Below are 21859 nucleotides of genomic sequence, written 5' to 3' on the forward strand. Positions count from 1 at the left end.
ATAGTGCCAAAGGTTTTGGGACGTCTGTCTTCACATGCACTTGAATGTAATATGGAGTTGGCTCGCCCTTTGTAGCTATAACAGCTTCAACTCTTCTGGGAAGGCTTTCCACAAGGTTTAGGAGTGTGTTTATGGGAATTTTTGACCATTCCATTAGAAGTGCATTTATGAGGTCAGGCACTGATGTTGGACGAGAAGGCCTGGCTCACAGTCTCCGCTCTAATTCATCCCAAAGGTGTTCTATCAGGTTGAGGTCAGGACTCTGTGAAGTTCTTCCACACCAAACTCACTCATCCATGTCTTAATGGACCTTGCTTTGTCCACTGGTGTGCAGTCATGTTGGAACAGGAAGGGGTCATCCCCAAACTGTTAACACAGAGTTGGGAGCATGAAATTGTCCTAAATGGTATGCTGAAGCATTAAGAGCTCCTTTTACTGGATCTAAGGGGCCGAGCCCAACCCCTGAATTCAATGATTTGGAGGGGTGTCCCAATACTTTTGCCAATATATTGTACATGGAGTTCAGTTATGTAGTGTGTTGTGTCCCTAAGTGAGGGATGTGTGTGTGTGTGTATATATATATATATATATATATATTGTATTTATGTACTTATAAACACAAGTATGACCTCATTCTTTCCATACGATTTCCAAAAGGCCCCGTTGCTTGTTTTCCTATAACCCCACTCCCCCCACTGTGTTATTCTTTCCTGGAATCATCACGGTTAAAAAAAATCGACATCTTTGCTTCATTTCCCCTTTCTGTTTGGGGAAATGTTTGATGTTAAATTTTGCAAATCACTATTGCTCTTTCAGTATCGCTCGTCCAGGATTTCACCTGGAAATAATGATTTCGTAAATGTAGAACTTCTTTAGATTTCTCTTTCGGCTTGAGTCTTCAAACCGCTTCCTGTATCCGCGCGCTGGACCAATCGTAAGAAGGGACCGTGTGACGTCACGGGGCGGGCTTTCCAGAAGCTCGCGACTTGCGAGCTGGGGCTTTCCTCGATGACGTAAATGGAAAAGAAACGAACTGCGGGTTTAATCGGCGGCTCGGTGTAGTGTTGGGTACAGAGTAGCAGGGCCGGAAAACGAATCAGATCATCCAGCCGACTGAGGGACTGTGTGTGTGTCCTGTTCATGACTGTGCTGAAGAAAAGGCTTCCATGGGGGAGTTTGTTGAATAAACAGTGTACACGGCAGCTCTCAGTGTAACGCCCTGTTCTTATGAAGCTCTTTACACCAACACTGATCCGGTTTAAGGTACGTGTTTGTTGTGATCGCTCTATACATATGGATTGTGATGGGTTATCTAAATTAATTAATGATGGTTAATCGATTGAACCCATGTGCGATGTTGATTTTTTTTTTTTTTTAATAACCCCGTCATCCTAGCTTTATGGTCTTTATATCTTTTCCACAACAGGTTTATCATCCTCTAATATTATATGTCGTTATATTTTCATACATAACGTTGTATAGGTGTTATGTGTAGGTGGGGCTTTGCTTTATCTCCCACACACTTCATATATAGCCAGTGTGTTATATTGAAACGCTTCCTTTATGTTCACATTTCCAGGTTTAATATCGAATCTAACACTACTAGGCCTGTAGCTTTTTATTTATTATTTTCTTTCCGCCTGTATGCTTGTGCCAGCCTCTTCTAGGGAAAGTGACTTGGCTTGTGTCCCGTTTTCAGTCTAAATTCAGTGGAAAGTCAGTTGTTCCACTGTATAATGGCATGCATAGCTGCTGAGCAGTGGTGGAAAAGCCAGTTTCTGTATACTTGAGATTCCTTTCTTCACATTTACATATAGTCTTTTTGTATGAAGTTAAAAAAAAACAAACAAAAAAAAGTCTTTCCTTGAGCATCTGCCAGCTCCCCAAACACAGACTGAACTGGTCACACTGGTACACAATCTTTACCATCGGCTTATTTTCCAGCTTTCTGTTTTCATGCCTAAACTGACAAATAAATGGTTGAGATTCTCTAATGTTGTGTTTATACATTAATTCGTCTTCAGTAGCCAATTTATTGTGGTCCGTGTCAGAGTAGATCCAGAGCATGTCCCTGTAACTCGAAGCATAAACACGCTCTGGATGGAATTTAAGACCATTCATATGTCCAAATTCTGGTTAGAGGAAACAGGAGAACCCAGAGAAATCCTGTACGGGCTTGAGGAGTAAGGAAAACTTGTGCGTGCGCATGGTGCTTTGTCACTGCCTTCCCATCCAAGGTGTACTCCCACCTCACATCCTTTATTCCTAGGAAAAACTCTGGATCCACTTTGATGCTAAACAGGAAATCTTTGGTTTAGAGTTTCAGTAATATTCAGCTGCACATTGATTCTATTACACTTCAGACTTAGCAGAAGTCATTCCTAATATAGGAACTTTTTTGTGGCATGAAGGTAAAGTTTTTTTTTTTTTGTTGCCTGATAAAGAACAACACGCTTGTAAATGATATCTGGGATTATTTTGCTGCTTCCTGCTCAGCTGAATGTTGATGTGATTAATGATCTGTATCGGCAGGTTCTGACTTTCACCTGAAATGAGAAATCTAAGTACTGTGTGTTCTTACTGTGTGTACGAATGATGAAGCAAGGCTTTCCTTGGCTCCAAAATGACAATCCGGACATATTTGTTATATGTTTTTGTTCATAGGGCTTTTATTGGGAGACATAAACACACCACTGAGTTTAAATTGCATTTTTTTTTGTTAGAGATAGTTTTGTTACAGAGGCTTTATATTGGTTAAAAACCTTTTTTTAAAATATATTTTATGTAAGTGTAAATTTGGGAAAGGGATACGACTTGTCATAGGTTGTGAAGGTTCAATACACCTATTGTACCGATCAGTATTCTACTGTGGCACAGAGCTACTATTAGTCTGTTTTAAACCTTTCAGAAAGCTGTAGAATGAGGTTCCACTCCTGGCAACAAATGCATTCAATATCCAGAAGCATTGCTTGACCCTTTCTACAATTGCGCCACGTTTCCTCTCAGCTGACTCTAACACTGGGGCTGTTGCTTTCATATCTTATCTTTGAGTATTCAGAGTTCATTTACACTTGCTTTTTATTGGTCAACTTGCCTTCTATAAACATGGATTTGCTTCATTTCTGCCTTACCCTTCTTAATGTTTGTTTATATTTGAGAGCAAGTAAAGCTGAGCAATACTTGATACGGAATAAGTCTACAAGCCTACGTTATGTCATGGGTATTTCCAGGATCGAAGGATGACTAGTGTAGCTAAGGATGACTAGTATTGACTTCTTTGATAGTAAAATGCTGTATGAGGTGTAAATTATTGGTTTATTTCTGTAACTTAGCAGTTAGCTGAGCAGTGCTTATGTAATGTAGCTAAACAGAAATATAAGCCACTAAGTACCCAGTTCAGACATGCTAGCTTGTTTAACTCGAGTCTGCTTTGGGCCGTTAAGTGGGCGTCGCTAATCATCTGAATACCAGTTGACCATTAGATACTTAGGTGTGTGCTTGGAACTCGTCAACAGAAACTGACTAATGAGTCTTGTCAGCGAAAAATGTAATGAATAGACAGAATGTTTTTTGGCTTATTGGGTCAGTAAGTTCACACCTCCCACCTTCAGGGTTGGGGGTTTGTGTCCCGCCTCTGCCCTGTGTGGGTTAAGTCTGCATGTTATTTTTATGCTTTCCTCCGGATTCCTCCCCCAGTTCAGATATGCGTTGTAGGCTGACTGGCACCTCTCTGTTGTCTGTAGTGTGTGAATGAGAGTGTGTGTGATTGTGCCCTGTGATAGTTTGGCACCAGACTCCAGGCTCCCCGCAACCCTGTGTAGGATAAGTGGGTGTACTGATGGATCTCTCTCTCTCTCTCTCTCTCTCTCTTTTACCTTGGGACATTTATTTAATGTTTCTTATTTTATTATCCTGCTGTGCATTTAAAAATCCTTTTGTATGCCAAAATATTTCAGATCATCCACTAATCTAATCTACTTTAACAACACAAAAAATGACACAGAGCAGGTTTAGAGAAATCCAGATATAGATTCCGATCCTTAACGAACAAGCCAGAGAAGACAATGGCAAGGAAAAACTCTTTCAGACGACATGAGGAAGAAATGTTGAGAGGAAGCGGATTAAAAAAGGGAACCCATTGAATAGTGGGATTATAAATCTTTAGTATTATAAAACTGTATACTATAAAGCTGAATAGTAGTAGATATGCTCGAAGGATGTGCGGTATGAGATTCTTTTTAATAGGATAGGCTACAGACAGTGTTTATGATTACGGCAGCAGTTCTAAGTCTGCAGTATTCCACTGAGATTTTCCTATGCAACATATTCTGCTGTTTCTGATAGTTTATTAGATGTTTATTAAAGTCAGAAAAGTTTCAGACGCGGTGTGAACCTCTTGGGTGCGGGTTGTTTATTTTAGCTGGAAATTCAACTATCCATTCATCCAATCAGCCGATTGAATCGCAGGATTAAAAATGTCGCAGCTTTACTTAAAGGTGCATTAATCAAGATTAGTCAAGATTGGAGCGCTAACGGTTAAGTCGATGAAGTTCAACAACATTGGAATGACTCTATTTATTTTTTTTACTCCTTGAACCTGCTACCCATTACACCCATGTACACCAAGCTAAGCTTCTAGCATCAGCGGAGTTCAGTTAGAGCTTGATTTGACTCTCAAGTGACAACGTAGGCTGTTTATGGGCTGTTACCTTAGATATTGATCATAAAAATAGCATTTGTTGTTCTTTCAATCAGTTCAGTGTAGAATAACTGTTTATTCTAGTATTGGTTTTTTTCCCCCCTTAGAGTACAAGTATAGGATAGTATTGTTTTCCTATCAGGATGGAGTAAGATGGGGGGTGGGGTAAAAGCATGTAGGGGTGCGTCTATAAAAAGAGTGACAGCAGGGTCACGTAAACACAGACAAAGCAGTCTGACCTGGCTTTGTCTCTGTTTATTCTGGTCTCGGTTTCCTCAGGCCTTATTATACGTGCTTAAACGGTTATTTCACGTTCTACATATTTTCCACGTTATTTGTGCTAGTAAGAAATAAAAAAAAAAAAGAAAAAGAAAAGATGGTTACTAATGCACCCTTTAATGCTCTGTGTTACACCCCTCCATTTATGTGAGTACAGCTTGTACTCCGCTCTTTTTTTTGATGGCTGGAAATAGACAGCTGGTTAGAATTTGCTTCTAATGAAAGATTTGAGAGTAAACCAAAGGTTATTTAGGAAAGTTATATGATAACAATTAATAATGAAGGGATTGAGGTTTTACATTATGATTTAGTGGTGGTCTTATGGTTATTAAAGAATATGTTTCCTGCAAGTTGGTTTTGTGGTTTTGTAAAAAAAAAAAAAAAAATTTGACAGACAGACGTTGAGCCTCCCTTCACTAAGCGTGCAGAATTGATCGAATGAGTTCATTAGGCTGTCTATTGCCGATGTGTTCAGATTCTGTCAGAGGTAAGCCCGCTTTTGCGTAGCTAATCTGAGGTATAATACCTAACTATCCTTTAGACTTAGTGGCACACAGGTAGTTTATGTGCACAATGAGCTCAAGTTGCATTTTCTTTCAGCATACCATACCAATTAGCTAAACAAATGCTTTCTGAATAATGCGTTTATACAAGTAAGACATTAATCCAGTTGAAACAAGCCTTTTCCTGTTCTTATAATCTTGAACGAGGCTCTGAGAGCAGGTCCGAACGTGTATGTGACACGGAGCACACGTACCTGCTTAGCTGTAAATGTGACTCCGAGTATTATGTAACAGCAAGCTGATTCAGGGGCACACCTCACACAAAGCTGATCGTGTAACCTGAGTGTGTGTGTGTGTGTGTGTGGCTGAAAGACGGAGAGGGTCTGAGACGGAGCCCTGTTAGTGAGACACTGATGGATAGCGTGGCACTGCGGCAGGGTCCGAGATGATGTGGCTAAAGTGCTGAGATGCTCTCTCAGTGCACAGGCTGGAAATGCTGAGATCTGAAGAATGAGACATTTTGCTCGCGCTTATCTTCCTAAAGAGTGATGGAGGTTAGTCAGGATAGAGGGCCCAGACTTAAGTGTGTGGATATTTTGCATTGTCACGAGAGCATCTGTGTGGTTGAAAGGCAGCAGGCTGGGATTTATCACTGAGCGTGTTCAAGAGAAAATATTACGCCAGGAATGGAAAAAAAAAACAAAAAAAACAGGCGCAACCAATTTGAAACTCTGCACATATAAATACGGACCATCTGTACTTTCACACTGGAAACTAATGTCTGTCACTTTTGCTGCTCTTTCACTTGCAAGACTTTTTCTACCATTGTAATGTTCTCCTCGCTTCAAAGTTTGCCAATAGCATTTGTTTTTCCATGTATTCATTCTGTTTTGCAATCAAACTATTTCTATGACTCTCTCTCGCTCTCTTTCTGTCTCTCTCTCTCTTGCTTTTGATTGCTCTCTCTATATTTCTTTCTGTCTCTCTCTTTCTCTTTTTATTTCTCTCTCTCTCTCTCTCTCTCTCTCTCTCTCTCTTTTTCTTTTATTTCTATTTCTCACATGCTCTCTCTCTCTCTCTCTTTCTATTTCTCTCTCTTTCTGTCTCTGTTTCCGTTTCTGTCTGTCTCGATTGTTTTGATTGCTCTCTTTCTATTTCTTTCTCTCTATCTCTCTCTTTTTATTTCTCTCTCTCTCTCTCTCTCTCTCTCTCTCTCTCTCGTGTTAACAAGTCCTTATTGTCCTTCAAACATGAGGGTACTTTGTTTGAACATTTTTAAGACGTGTAAATTCCTAAGAGAAGTAGACGTGCTGTATTCTGGCTGCTGGTGTTATTTTAACTTCTTTCTGAGATTAACAGATGAAGGCACTAAAACTTCCATTATTAGTCTTCACTCCTCTGCAGCTAATACATATTCAAAACTTTGACACAGCCTTGATATGTCTGTGTAATAACTCATAGATTTTAGTGTGTAATGTGTTCTGGGCATTATGTTGTGTTCATTAGCTTCCTGTTGCGGTGGAGTTTTTGAAAACTGAGCTACTTTTTTCGGGTTTTTTTCAGAATCAGTTGATAATTGTTATCAGTTTGATAGGATCTAATGTTATGAAACTGTCTGGTTATTTGAACTGCTTCGTGCCAGAGGAGCTGTGAAGGATGTCACCGTATAGATCCATAAATATATTCTCTTATAAAGTCCAACCGTTTGTATTTTCTGAGCAGATTTGGATGTAAAAAATCAACACCCCAATTCCTTCTGCTATGTCTTTTACAACTGCCAGATTGTTGGCAAATTGTTGTCCATTGTCTATGACATACAGTATATCTTATTAATGCTGCCATATGTCATAAGGAACTAGATTCTTCTGATCTCTTTTTATTTGGGTTTGGCTTTGTGGTATAACCACAATTAATTATTGCATAATGGAATTTATTTCTTTGTAATTAAATAGTAAAATAAAGGTGTGGCGTGTTTTGGGAGGGTTCAGGGAAAGAGGAAATGGAGAAAGGCTTGCTTTCCTTTTATTTTTATTACTTAGTTTTCATCACACATACTTATATTGCGTGCACACACACACACACACACACACACACACTGCTCTATCTACTCGTCTCTCCCTCTGTTATTCTTGCCACAGCTCAATGCAAAACTGAACAGTCATTAAAACAGTCATTCGGCACAGGTGTGCGATCCTTAACCACTTACTTCCTTCGGCTCCACCCTCCATGCACAAACCGCCACTCGACTACACCCACACTTTCACAAGAGGTACATTTGCCTATGTTTTCCACTCAAAAAATATGGGTGGTGCTTTCTGAAACCGTACTGAAATCAACTGTACAAAGGAAAACAGAAGAGCAGATGACTGTGTAAATTATTTTCACCAAATTATTTGTCTAAATAACCAAATACATGGAAGCTAGATTCAGTCCAGTTAAATAAAAGTCTGGACTAAGCAACTAACAATCCTAAATGTTGATTGCAATCACCTTTTAATGTGCAATCATTAATGATGACTACAACTAAGAAATTGTTCTGTTTTTACGATAAGTCTTGCGCTGATGTTTTATATTATTAAATTGATATGAATTGCGCTTTTAACAATGGACATTGTCTCAAAGCAGCTTTACAGAAGTATAGAAACATGGAAAAATAATTATAATGTTTTAAGTAGGTTCCTATTTTATCCTTAATGAGCAAGCTTGAGGCGATGGTGGTGAGGAAAAACTACCTGTGGTGATATGAGGAAGAAACCTTGAGAGGAACCAGACTCAGAATGGAACCTCATCCTCATTTGTCCTTTTTTTTCATGTATTGATTACAGTATTTTTCATGTACCCCGTTTAAGGTCAATGGATTCAACAGAGTGAAATGTGAATAGTTTTCCACTTTATTACATGCAGACTTGGGCTCAGTTTCTTCGAAACTCCAACTGAAGCAAAATGAGCTGCTGATTCAGCATGAAGTTGCAGAAAGCAGGATCGATGGTAATGAGGAACAAGGGCTCGAATGTAGGTTGAGTAAGATTTGCATGTTGTCTGCATGTACGTTGACATCTTTCTGATTCGAATCAGCAACACTCCGAAAACATCTTTAACATTTTGGAAATAGGGATGGATCCGGGGGAAAAAAAAAAAAAACATTCCCGGCTAGGTTTTTTGTTTGAGGAGACTGAAGCTATTGTTGCTGCTCTGTAGTTTAATAAACGTTAACGCCACACAAAAGCTTGTTCTCTTGTGTTGAAAGGTGAAACATTTTTCTAGCGAACTCTTGCTTGTCCACCCACACACTGCACATGCACCAAACCTCAGAGAGTACAGATGGTTATTATTTGTAATCAAGTGCATTAGCAAGGCCTGCTGCTTCTTCTGAAGAGAGACTAAAGTGGAAATAAAGGTCATGGTTCCTGGTGAGCTAGCATGCACACACACACACACACACACAGATGGCCTTCTGACTAAAGAAAGGACCATGAGTTATGTTGTGTGTGTGTGTGTGTGAATGACCTGGGTCAGGGTTATTTGTTTGTGCTATATTAAACAATAAGATTATTATTAGGGCCTAGGGCACATGTTGTGCAGGTCATTGCATATGATTGCGAACGTGGGCCAAGATTTCAGGTCACAATCATTCCTGTTGGCATTAACATAGAAGTGGGTCACAGTGACTGCAATCATAACTCTCCTTTTCCATTACGATCTGAAACAGGAATCAGTAGCGTATTCTCTCTTAACTTACTCATCTGTTTCCCAAAACTGGTGGAAGAAGTGTTGAGAGGTTTCAGAAGAAGAAAAGGAAGCAAGTGTGTTTATAAATCTGATTAACTGTAAAACGAAAACAAGTAACTGTCTTGATTTGAGCTGTAGCATGCGGCACATGTCCTTACATGTGAGAGATAAGAGTGTAGATTAGAGCTGTTGCTCTAAGTGTGGTATTGCTTCCCCTCCTCCCTCTTTTACTTCTGTTCCCGTAAAACAAATTTGCACTACGTAGGGCAGCTGGCCAGGGGTTAACAGAGGAAATCGGGACATTAAGTGTGCCTCGTGTGTGTGTGTGTGTGTTTGATGGGATAAAGTACTCAGTCTATTGTTGTATTATTGTACACTTCAGTAGCCACCATTCTATATATGTTCTGTATATGTTAATATACAGTATATAATGTAGTTGTCACATATATGGTGTGTGTGTGTGTGTGTGTGTGTCTTTCTGTGCGTGTGCTCATGCACGCATCCATAAGTGGCATAGGCACTGCGAGGATCCATGTTTGTGGTGGTGGTAGTGAGGATCACCATGGCAACCGCACTAGTAGCGCAGTGTGAAGTGGAGAGAGAGAGCTGAAGAGTGTGTGCTTGTGCATTTAAGCGAAAGCCAGAAGGTGTCACTGAGAGTGAGATAAGAAAGAACAGAGAGATAAATGAACAAAGGACTGTGGAAAAAGGAGCACGGTTAGAAAATTGCATAATTATATATTGTGCAATGGCGTGTGCCGTGTGTGGGGTGTGCCGTGTGTGTGTGTGTGTTATGCATCACTGAGACTTTTACTGATTAATGAATTGTAGCAAAAAGCACTGACTGCTCCTTTACCTATTATTATTATTATTATTATTATTAATTCTCTTATGCATGGACTTGAGCTGCTTGACAAAATGGCGGGTATAACCATTATTATATTCTCACATATAATACCACATTCTCTCATATCTTACTGGTGAAAACATGTTGATTAATTTTCTGTACCAGCAGCTCTGACAGTAGCTGCAGGATGCATCACAGGAGTGCTCTTTCTAATGCGTCACGGTTCCTATAGTAACAGCTCATTGACAGGGGCTTGTCTGGAGGATGCTCCCAGTAATCTGAAGCAAATAATAAACCAATTAAAAAGATGTGCTGTTAATTAACCAATAATAATAAGCATAATATTTCATATGGTGAAGCTTTTCAGTAGGGTAACGTTTATTTAGCGTTTATGGAAGAAGTTACAGTAACAGTAGAGGTTTTCCACCCAGGTTTCTCAGGAACAAGCTGTGGTTTGTTTGCTATTAGTATTTTTTTATAGTCTTTTTAATATGTAGATAAATATAGAGATGAGATGAGAGGTTGATGAGGTAGTCACTGTTTATAGCTGTTGAATGGACGTGTTTACTTGTGTGGGAGATGTTTCACGTTACTAAATGTAACTAGTAGTGGTTAAAAGTAAGTGTTGAATGAATACCTGAAATAGAAATGATCACTATTGGCTAATGGCTGTGGTGTTGGAGAAATAAAACACTTTGGGGTGCGTCTTCACCACCCATAATGAAGATGTAGATATAATAACGAGCATCTACATAACTCCATATTAAATAGTTAAATAATTAGAGCCCCGCTTAGTGTTTGAAAATATATGTTTATTTTTTTCCCTGTTACTGACTCGTCACAGTTTAGCTTGCCATTAAGACAGACAATCGTACCTGTGGTGCCGTCGCTCCTGCTGAGAAGGAAGAGTTAACAGTGAAATTGAAACAGCCAGTCTGAGACGAGGTGTGCGTGAGCGTGTGTGTGTGGAGGAGGGGGGTACAGAGCATGCTCCTATACGCAGGCACACGGCTCTTCATGCTAACTTCCTGTGTCGTTTCTCTTTCTTACAGACAGGCCGCTTGAGAAGGCGAGGAGACGAGCAGCTCATCACAGCCGTGTGATTGAACCAAAGCATCAGAGGACATTTGAGCCGAGGACGATCTCAGCCGGAGGACATATTCTCTAGTGTATATTACATTTCGTATTGTTTAATAAGCTGACATCTATGTTTTTGTTTTTTAAACTCAAAAACCCATTTTGTAATAAATGAGCACATTGTGGGGTCTCTAGCATTGGAAATGATACATGTTTACTTGATTGTTTGTTAATCAGCCTGCTCGAGTGTTACAAGAACAAACCCGTAGGACGCCAAGGGGATTTTTTTTTAGTTTCTCTTTCCGTTGCCTCAACCTTGTTCATTGAGGGTAATCTCTGTTTCTATTGTTTCATGAGAAGTACAGAACAAAGGTGTGACTGTGTGACGGGAATCTTTCACTAGCGTCAGTAACTGGATATCTGAAAATCTGACTTAGGACAATACAGTTTTGGGTTTTTTTTTTTTTGGGCATCTGAAGTACTCGTTCACGTAGTCATTAAGAAGCCTGACACTAAAATCAGAGTTTGTATTCAAAGATTATTTTGGTTCAAGGTTAGTAGAATTTTATCAGGACAGGATCTAAAGGAAATCAGATCGTTCCTGGGCAATGGGATCAGAAAAAGACTCTGAATCGCCCCATTCATCCGTCAGTGGCATTCCCAATCCTAAATGTCGTGGTCCGGGCAAGAAGCAGAACAGGATCTCTTTCACCAACCTCTTTCACAGCAAGCGTGGTTCCAGGAGGAGCAAAACTAATTCTGGGACACCTTTAGCGCAACAGCACAACCAGCAGCAACAGCAGCTCCTTCAGCCACCCACTCCAACTGCTGCCTCCCCGGACCCTCTTAACGCTGACTCTGCTGAGCCTTTATCCTCCAGCCAGGCCTCTCTGGGAGGTCAGGAGCTCCTCGAGTGCCCATTATGTCTGGTGCGCCAGCCGCGGGATCAGCTGGCAGAGCTTCAGGGCTGCAGTCATCGTTCTTGCCTTTGCTGCCTGCGCCAGTACCTGCGCATTGAAATCACAGAGAGCCGCGTGCAGCTCAGCTGCCCCGAGTGTGCTGAGAGGTTGGCGCCCAGGCAGGTGGCACTCATCCTGGATGACGCTGCCTTGCTTGAAAAGTATGAGGAGTTTCTGTTAAGGCGATGCCTCGCCTCAGACCCCGACTGCCGCTGGTGTCCGGCTCCAGACTGCGGGTAAGACTGAAAGTCATATTCAGCACTTTCTTTGACACATACATCTCATGCTCTGTTCTCTACTTAACATCAACCCCAGTGACATCTTATTAACCCAGTCTACCATTTTATATCTGACTTTTTAAGCTTTCTAACTCTGTGAGATTAAAACAGATACATGTACACTTCTCTCATGTATTCAGAGAGATATCAATAACAAGAACTCATTTTTACCAAAATAAGCTTAATACTGATGCTTTTGATTCCAAGTTGTCATTGGCTCCTTTACACATATTAGTCATATAAACCATATTAAAACACTTTGTTACATCAAAATGACGTTAATGGAACGTTAATGTTCATTAATTTAATTGAAGTGCACATCATTTTAAACAAGAATTTAATCCCTTACTAAGTATGTTATGTCCCATTTGCAGCTTTAACATTCATTCATCTGATACATCCTCAGTGCTAGTAGGAATATAAAATAATAACAAAATGGAGCATTTTCTATCATTTACTTTTTGGTTCTTTCAAGAATTCTAAAAGCATTTTTGATGTTGATTAAAAGGAAATTGTTCATTTTGACCTGAACAGTGCATAAAGGTTAAGATAGCTATAGACAGTGAAGGTAATAATAATAATGAGAGTCTGTAGTTATAGAAGTGAGGAATAAACATCTGGATTCTCCAAAAGGTTCTTGGGAATTGATGACATGACTAGCTTTAATAATGTAAACTGTAAGAATGTTATTAACCATAACCAGATCAAATGATCTCATTTCCTACCAGAGCTCATTACTTCCTACCAGCATTCATTCACTGTTTAGGATTTAACCTCTTTAATTGTGTACAGGAAACTTTTATTTGGTTTGGTTTGTAAATGTCTGACACTGTTATTATCCCTGTTTTTCTGACTTTTCTGTAAAGTGTAGGAGGTGTTTTAAAGGTCAGAGCGAGAGAGAGATAGATAGGAGAGAGAAGAGACAGAGACACAGAGACACAAGTGTTGTGTGGGAAGCCTAATTCAGCAGATGTGTCATTTGGAGAGTATATGTTTACTGTGCATGACATGGTGGCATTTAAGAGATTTGTCAATCTCAGTAGTGGGTTGGTGACCTACATATCGGGGACATGCCTGCGTCTGTCTTTTGAGTCAGCACCACTCCTTTTCCAGCCTACAGATGGGAGTTTTCAGAAAGGTGTTTTTTTTTTTTTAAGGGAAAGAGAAATGCATTTCAGTAGCAGCTGTAATGTGTTTAGTTTCCATGCCGTTTGCGACGTTACTCAGCTTCAAACTGTAGCTGGTGTATGATTGTCATCTTGAAACATTCTTTCCCAATCTGAGGCTTCTCTTTCCATTTTACTGTCAGTTGCCATGGCGACTTGGATGCAGTTCGGAGCCAGCGTTGTTGCTAGGGGTAACGCAGGATGGGATTTAATTAAAGCGGTCATTACCTCCTTACTGGACCATGTGTGTGTTCTATAATGCGAGTTTATATGAACTATGAAGTCAGATGTTTACTTCCTCGACTACTTTCCTGTTTGAGCAAGTAAAAAAATTTTTTTTTTTATAAATTATTATTGTTGATCTGAATAGTACTTGATCAGACTAGTTTGTTGTGTGTAGGATTTCCGTGGAAAACATTTTCAGGAAAAAAAAAAAAACACTTCCTTAATGGTATAATCATGTGTCTGTTTGCAACATGTAGTAACTTGCCGGTCAAGAGAGAGATACATCCATAGGACTTTCACAGAGAATAGCGATGTTAAACTGTGTGTGGATACTGAGTGAGGATATATAAAAGCTTTTATAATTACAGTAAGCTTAAAGTGTAAAATTCTCTCATTAAAATACATCGAAGTATGTACACACACACACACTGTTTGGCCCAGCTTCTCTTCCCTTATCTCTCCTCTTCATTTTCTTCCTCCCTCTTTCATTCTAATCTTTTTCTTTAACATTCTTCAGAACTACAGAAAATGAAAGCACATATTATATGACATATAATCATGCTATACAAGCCACGTTCTTGCTTTTTATTTTTATTTTTAAACCTAAATCTCCTCGTGTGTATATAACTGTAACTGTGCTTTAGGCGAAGCTAGCGTATTATATGAGAACGCTCCCCTGACCTGCTCTCGTCTCCTCTGCCAGGTTTGCCGTCATTGCGTCAGGCTGTGCCAGCTGCCCCAGGCTTGTATGTCGCAGGGAAGGCTGTGGAGCCGAGTTCTGCTACCACTGCAAGCAGGCCTGGCATCCGAACCAGACGTGTGACTCGGCTCGGCAGCAAAGAGCACTTTCTCTGAGAACACACAGCAACCACTCACCCAGTTACGCAGCCGAGCAAGGGCCAAGTGAGTCCATCTCCCCTCCCTTATCTTTCAGTCTCAGCTCTGATATATTTCTTAACCGTTTATACAAAATGACGACACCAAGTTCTTCGTCTCCTCAGCTTTGAAATCATCATATCGTCAATTACACTAAGCGTGCCGGTGTATGAAATAATATACTCGATAATATACTCTTTATTGACGGAAGCCTTCGTTTTTACTGTAGAAAATATATAATCAGCCCCTGACCCAATTTTAACCTTTTTTTTTTCTAAGGCTGAAAGTTCACACCGCACTGAAAAAAAAAAAAAAAAAAGCGTGTGGTAAAACTGATACCCCTGTTGATTGTCTTAAAACTATTCTACTATCTAACATTTGGATATAGCTTCCTCAGCCTACTTTGTTACAGGAGCCTCTTTGTGTGTCTGCTTACACTAAACCTAACTCCATTAATCCCTACTCAGCTGATGACATCAAGCCCTGTCCCCGATGTGGCGCCTACATCATCAAAATGAATGATGGGAGCTGTAATCACATGACCTGCGCCGTGTGTGGCTGTGAGTTTTGCTGGCTGTGTATGAAGGAAATCTCTGACCTGCACTACCTCAGGTATCATATCATCTCACATTCTGATAAACTGCATTGTATTTTTTTCCTCTTGTCCTACATTCTGTTTCAATCCATGCTGATTTTTGTTTTTTTGTTCTTTTACAGCCCATCAGGTTGTACTTTCTGGGGAAAAAAGCCATGGAGTCGAAAGAAAAAGATTCTCTGGCAGCTTGGCACTCTGATCGGTGCGCCAGTTGGCATCACGCTGATCGCTGGCATCGCGGTGCCTGCCATGGTCATCGGCATCCCGGTTTATGTTGGAAGGAAGGTGAGACACTGATCTGCTGTGTTGTCTTGTTAGAGCCATGACTAACTGCCTTCATTGTGGAGTTCTGGGAATTTAGACACCAGGAAATAAATTTGAATAATAAATCATTTTTTGTCATCGACATGGCTGAACACTTCCTTGTTTGTTCACAGTGGAGTTTATATGGCCTGATTTGCTTTTTTAAAAGCTTATCAAATTATCTTTTTGGTCCTTTTACTTTGTAATACAGGCTGTTGGGACATTAGCCAACGTTACTGATACAAAACAAAGCAGTGTTTCCCTGCTTTTATGATTGCAAAAAAGTTCTAAAAAGATAGATAATAACAAGATTTATCGCAAATATTTTAAGATGAAATTTAGACCTACTTTTAGACATTTTTACTCATTTCATGCTTTATCAAATTTGGAGTAATTTGGAGAAATAAACACTCAAAATAAGGACAATGATCTTCCAATAAAATGTTTAAGTACAAAATGAGTAAAGAAATAGTATTTAATAAATTTAGATTGGTTTGAAAAGTCTGAGGAAAATAAATATAAATTGAATTTCAAGATATTTTTACTTGCTGGCATTTTTTTTGTAGTGTACAGTACCAGCCTTTTCTCTCTCATTTATGGGAATCGTCATTGTTTCGTCTCTGACAACAGAAAAATCCCTGGACTTTTCCCCTAAAATGATGAGAACGCCATACCAATAATCTCACTTCCCCTGAATTTTCCATGAGTACCTCAACTCTTAACAGAAATACAGCTCACAAGATCTTTAATAACTTTTATTATTATAACATCTCCATTTTCTGAAAGGGAACTTCCTGAAGTTGATTTTCTACTAAATCAGGTGCTATGTAATGGACGTCTAGTCATGTTTAGACACTTCCTGTGACGATGTGAATGTGTGTAGTTAAAAAGCACAGTGTGTATCCTTGTCATGGATTGTAATGCTATTTTTCTGTAACTGTCCTGGCGCAGATATATGCTCATTATGAGGGGAAGAAGAACTCTCAGCACAGGAGAAACCTGGCCATTACTGGAGGTGTAGCCTTGTCGATCATCACAGCCCCGGTTATTGCGGCTGTCAGTGTTGGTAAGTTTTCATGGAAGTAATGGAATGGAGAAGTACAGTCAGTCAATTAAGCAATACAGCGTGAGTCTCAGTCTCACAAGTCTGTGGTTATTACTGAGCACAGTTACAGCTATGTCACTTCTTCCTTTTTCATTTTAATCTCGTGAGCTTTCGTATTTTAAATTAGAATCACGAGTATCGTTTGCCATGATGATCTCTCTAGCACTACTATAATTAATATTTTAAACTAGGAAGTGGAATTTTATGAGGCAAACACAGACAAGCGGATTGATGCACACAATAAAACGGTTATTGTACATATTGGCACACTTGTCTAGGCAAACTAGTGGAGTGGACCAAACTGTTGTGTCATAAATGTTGAGAGATCTTTTAAAAGCTTCAACACTCATCAGCGAAGACATGTTTAGTTATGAATCACTTTTCTGCTCTTAGGTATAGGCGTTCCCATCATGTTGGCATACGTGTATGGTGTGGTGCCAATATCTCTGTGCCGTGGTGGTGGCTGTGGGGTTAGCAGAGGGAAGGGACGAGGCGTCAGGATTGACTTTGATGAAGATGATGGACCTATTACAGGTAACAGCGGTTGTCAATAATTCCTGCTAATAATAATAATAAAATGAATATCTTGCTTATGTTATTTACCATAATTTTAACACGTCTTTGCTCGTCTAGTTGCAGACGCATGGCGAGCGCTGAAGTCTCCCAGTCTTGGTGAGAGCAGCCTAGAAGGAGCAGCCAGTGGCCTTAGTACCACCTCGCCTAGTGAAGGCCTGTCTGTGGCCCCCGGGGGTCTCGTCGACACGCCCCACTTCAACACACTAGCCGGAGGAGCTCTTGGAGCCCGGACAGGAAAATACAGCAGGTGTGACAGAGTCGCTGTTGTTCTCTTAATATAGCACATATGATTCACATGTTGACAAGAGAAGACCTCATAACTTTCAGGTCAGTTTACAGTAACTTAACTGTGCCCATGTTTCAGGCTGGAGGTTCAGGGGACCGAGATTGGAAAGGAAAGTGTACATAGAGAGACTGGAAGCTTGGGAGCAGCCAGTGACTGCGCAAGCACTCGAGGCATGGCAGGATCCATTACCTCCTCATACACAATACCCGATAGGTATGTGTGATTCACCGTTGCTCATCAGTCTCCCGCGGCATTGTCTAGTCTGGATTTAATGTGCTGTCATGGCAAGAGCTTGATAACTTATCTAGTGTTGAAACATGGAGCAAAACATTTTCAGTAAGCAGGGATAATACAATGCTTACACTTTTTTTTCCCTACTATATATCAGATTTATGTTTGTTGGGATCTCTCTTTCTGAATATAATGTAAATATTATTATATGAAAATTATTTTTTGCCTTTGTATTTGCCCGCAACATAACAGAGATCCTCTGAGCAGTGATGGTTGGTTGTGATATTCGATGCAAAGGCTAAAATCTAATCTCTATCAATTACTAGACAATTAAACTATTAGGGTTGATCAATGCATCGTATCTCATGCTCTCTTCGAAAGAGAAACAGGAATGTTCAAACGTTCAAACAAAACACTGAACCTAACTCACTTAACATGGGTAGACCAAACATTTTACGTAATTTCTGCTTTGTTGGAACAATGTGTACTTAGTCTGTTTATTTTAGCCTCTGCTTCAAAAACATTTTGGGGCCAGGAGGGGAAGAATGACCGTGTAAATAATCTACCTCCCTGGAGATCCGCTGGGTCGTGACAAATCAAATTTTATTTTTAAGTTGACATCATCTTGTTTATGTTGTTGTCTCGCTGAAGGATAGGCTCGCGTTTCATTTTTATCAGCTCTGTTTTTGAGGATAGATTGTGAAAATGAGGTATTTGTTTATTTTGCTAGCAAAATTATGGAAGCTGCTAATTTTTGAACTCGGAATATAGCTGCTGCATTTTGAAGGAATTGTGAGACTGTGAGCTCAGTAATACTTTTAACTGATGTCTCTTAATAATATAAATGAATTAAACTGCAGTTCTATCAAAGAAAGATTTGTGTCATTTATTTTGTGATTTGTGATGATGTTTTTCAGAGAAGGCACAAACCTGGAGATTCAAGTGGACATTGAAACCAAACCCAGCCATCTGTGTTTAACCAGTGAGGAGGATCTGGCTCCTCGTGCCTGTGCCATGGCTGCTGCCTCGGCAGAGGAGCCTCAAGACTGCAGCTCTCGTCGAGGGAGGGTTTTATCCCGCTCATCTCTGGGGCTGTCATCTGGAGGCTCGCTCAGAGAGGGGCTCGGTGACGTGACGCTGGCTCAGCCCGAGAGCATCCGGAGCGACCTGGAGACGTCCGATACGCAGTCAGACGACATCGCCGAGCTCACTTCAGAGGACTGCGACTCTCCTAACCCTCCTCCTCAGCCCACCTGCCGAGCCCAGAACTCCACCGACGGCCTGCACTGCCCAGATAACGTCATCCTTTCTGTCTGAAAGGACCAGAGAGCTTTGACTGCTTTTTTCGTATTATTATTATAATTATTGTTATTATTATTATTATTATTATTATTATTATTATTATTATTATTATTTTTAATATAATAAGTAAGATAGCTTACATGCTCTCTGGGGAATTGTGGTGGCATAGGGTCTGCCTGTTGCTCTGTCTGTCTCGTTTAAATTACCGACAGGGCTCTACCTCTACGATTCATACTGTTAGTTATCCATGCACAAACTGGTGCAAAAAATGCCTTGGCTATTGAAGCAAAAATAAATGAATAAATAAATAACCATTGCGGCAAGATTATTCCTGTCCAGAGGGACTAAAAAAAAAATAATACCAGATAAGTAATACTGAAAATAGTATCAAGCACACATTTACAATTTGTGAGGGACTCTGGAAAGGGTCCATATATGGACTGTCTTTTTTTTATGTATGTTGGGAGTGTGTGTGTGTGTGTGTGTGTGTGTGTGTGTGTGTGTGTGTGTGTGTGTGTGTTATATTTTTTTTATTTATAAGAAAGCAACCTGGAAATTGTATCATTTGCTGTATGCATGTGTATGTATGCATGACCCGCACTTGTATACGAGGATACAAGTATAGTATGTAGTAGTTGCACTGACCAAGTTTGCACAGTGATAAGACGTAAACAGATCTGCACGTGAGTCTCACCTGCACAGAGTGGAGGATAGGCACTGTTACGTAAGAAACAAAAACGCCATCATTGTGGGGAAACGAGCAATGACCGAGGAGCTGATTATTTTAAAAGGACTTTAAAAGGGAAGTGTTGTATTCCTCTTATACCACAGCCCACAATTACAAATTTCATTTATGTGTACTGAAGAACAACATACTTTTTATCCATTTATAATTCCATTTAATCTTAGGGAACGTTTCCGAAACAAGACTTTCCAGTGTTGTGTGGAAAAGGAAGAATCTCTTTCTAAAGTTTTTCCCCAAATAACCTTTCACTCTCATCGACAGGTACATGTCCTTTTCTAAATCTGTTGATCTGGTGTGGCTGGTTAGTATAACACGGTTTCTAATTAGAACGTTCTGTCCAATCCGATGTGAGAATTTAGCAGCGCTGTGGTTTAAAGAAGACGAATCACTTCACAAGCAGACAGTTCCAGCTTTAATCATTGTCTGCCTGCCTTAGAGACAAACTCTCTCCATCATGCTTTCAGTCCCTTTCCCACTGACAACACTATGCGTGCGTGTGAGTGTGTGTGTGATTTGTGAGTTTGTATTAAATAGCAAAGACTTAAAGCATCGACAGTTCAGACAGACAGACCACCTGATGCACTTTTTTTTTTTTTTTGGTAATAAAGCCTTGTATTATCATGGACTCCCTACAATGTGTTTGGACTTGAGCGTATCTGAATAATAAATTGAAACAAATCATTGGCTTCTTGCACTTTATCCCAGTATTTGTCATTGCCCTGAAAGCTAGTCTTATCTGTATACGTAGGATTCATCTGATTCAGTTTCTTTTAATGAGAAAATGTTTGATTGTATACTGTTTGTTTATTATTATTATTATTATTATTATTATTATTGTGGAATGTAACTGAATATTATACTTTTTTTCATATGCTGCATTTTTTTGCTTCTTATTTGTCTTCTATTATAAAAACTTCAATCCTAAACTGATGAATGTGATTATGTAACAAAATTGGAGTTTTTCTTACAATACCAGCCCTGGAAATATGATCCGATCAAGACAACATTTTATGCTATACTGTGGTAATATGCTGAACCTAAAGAGAACACTTGAACTTAACAGTAAATACAACCTAATTTATACTGTCATGAAAAACAGTATTTTAAAAAAATACGTCTTTCTTGCACTGTTCATGCCTCAACACGGTGCACTTGGCAAGAGGATCAAACTGAGAATAAAAATTTGTGTTGCAACAGTTTTGTATTTTCTGCTTACACTCTCAGGTTTTCATGCAGATTTTCTCTCACAGTTGTGTAACAGTAAGACCGAGTTGCATGATGTTGGGTGTGTTAGAGACGATAGAAGGGAGGAGTTTGGACCAGGAAACCAAAGCTAAAATTCCCCCAGAAGTCTAAATTTCCCAGATACAGACTGATAATATTGTGTAATAAATACATATTCACCCATTATGTGGCATAATATTGTGTATACGTGAATAGTTATCCATTGTTTACAGACAAAAGCAACCGAAACACCAAAAAATAATCTGCTCTAGCAAAACATTTATTTTAATATCCCAAAAATTTTTCCAAATCCCTAACTGGGAAGGCGCAGGATCTCTGAGGGGTGTGGGTGAGGATGGGTGGATTAATAAAAAGGTCACCTCCTACATGCATTTACGGAAAATAGAGAACACCTGGAGTGCATTAAATCGTGTTATGCTTTACTAACATTACTCTAGAGAGCATGGTTCTTACAATTAGGAGCATCTAGAAAGCACTTCTATCTCTTTTTCTCCACTGAAAAGGGCATCATTAAGGCACTACTTCACATGTCTTTGATCATAGCAGAATCCTGCACAGCATTATGTTCATATTCTTGACTGAAAGGGCACTCTAGAGGACAGTGTCATAACTGATCTACTATAGGTGCACCCAAAGCCACTTTTGTGGCATTACTACCCAGGCCAGGGGGGACCTATGAGTCTGTCAGTGCCTTACATATTGAAAGAAATACAGTGCAAACTTATGGCATAAATAAAGAATAACTATTAATCATGCTAGTACATGTATATCTACAACATTCACCTGTTATTTCACTACATTTTAAGTTTTATTTATTTAATACAAAAAAAGTA

The 21859-nt window shown here is 39.6% G+C and overlaps 1 protein-coding gene across 2 annotated transcripts; it reads left to right on the plus strand.

The window, feature by feature from the left end:
* The first annotated feature begins 1000 nt into the window (after positions 1–1000).
* Positions 1001–20694, plus strand: rnf19b (ring finger protein 19B). 2 transcript variants are annotated; one of them, XM_058377805.1, is made up of 10 exons: positions 1001–1263; positions 11110–12329; positions 14466–14665; positions 15106–15250; positions 15356–15518; positions 16488–16602; positions 17035–17175; positions 17275–17464; positions 17582–17716; positions 18652–20694. In XM_058377805.1, the coding sequence occupies exons 2-10, from the start codon at positions 11743–11745 to the stop codon at positions 19049–19051; spliced, it is 2076 nt and encodes a 691-aa protein (XP_058233788.1). In that variant the 5' UTR covers positions 1001–1263; positions 11110–11742; the 3' UTR covers positions 19052–20694. The 2 variants fall into 2 exon arrangements, with proteins under 2 accessions (XP_058233788.1, XP_058233789.1); XM_058377806.1 differs by lacking the exon at positions 1001–1263 and adding an exon at positions 5856–6035.
* Positions 20695–21859: the final 1165 nt, after the last annotated feature.

This window comes from Hemibagrus wyckioides, linkage group LG24 (genome assembly GCF_019097595.1).
Source record: "Hemibagrus wyckioides isolate EC202008001 linkage group LG24, SWU_Hwy_1.0, whole genome shotgun sequence".
In the NCBI taxonomy this organism is placed as follows: domain Eukaryota; kingdom Metazoa; phylum Chordata; class Actinopteri; order Siluriformes; family Bagridae; genus Hemibagrus; species Hemibagrus wyckioides.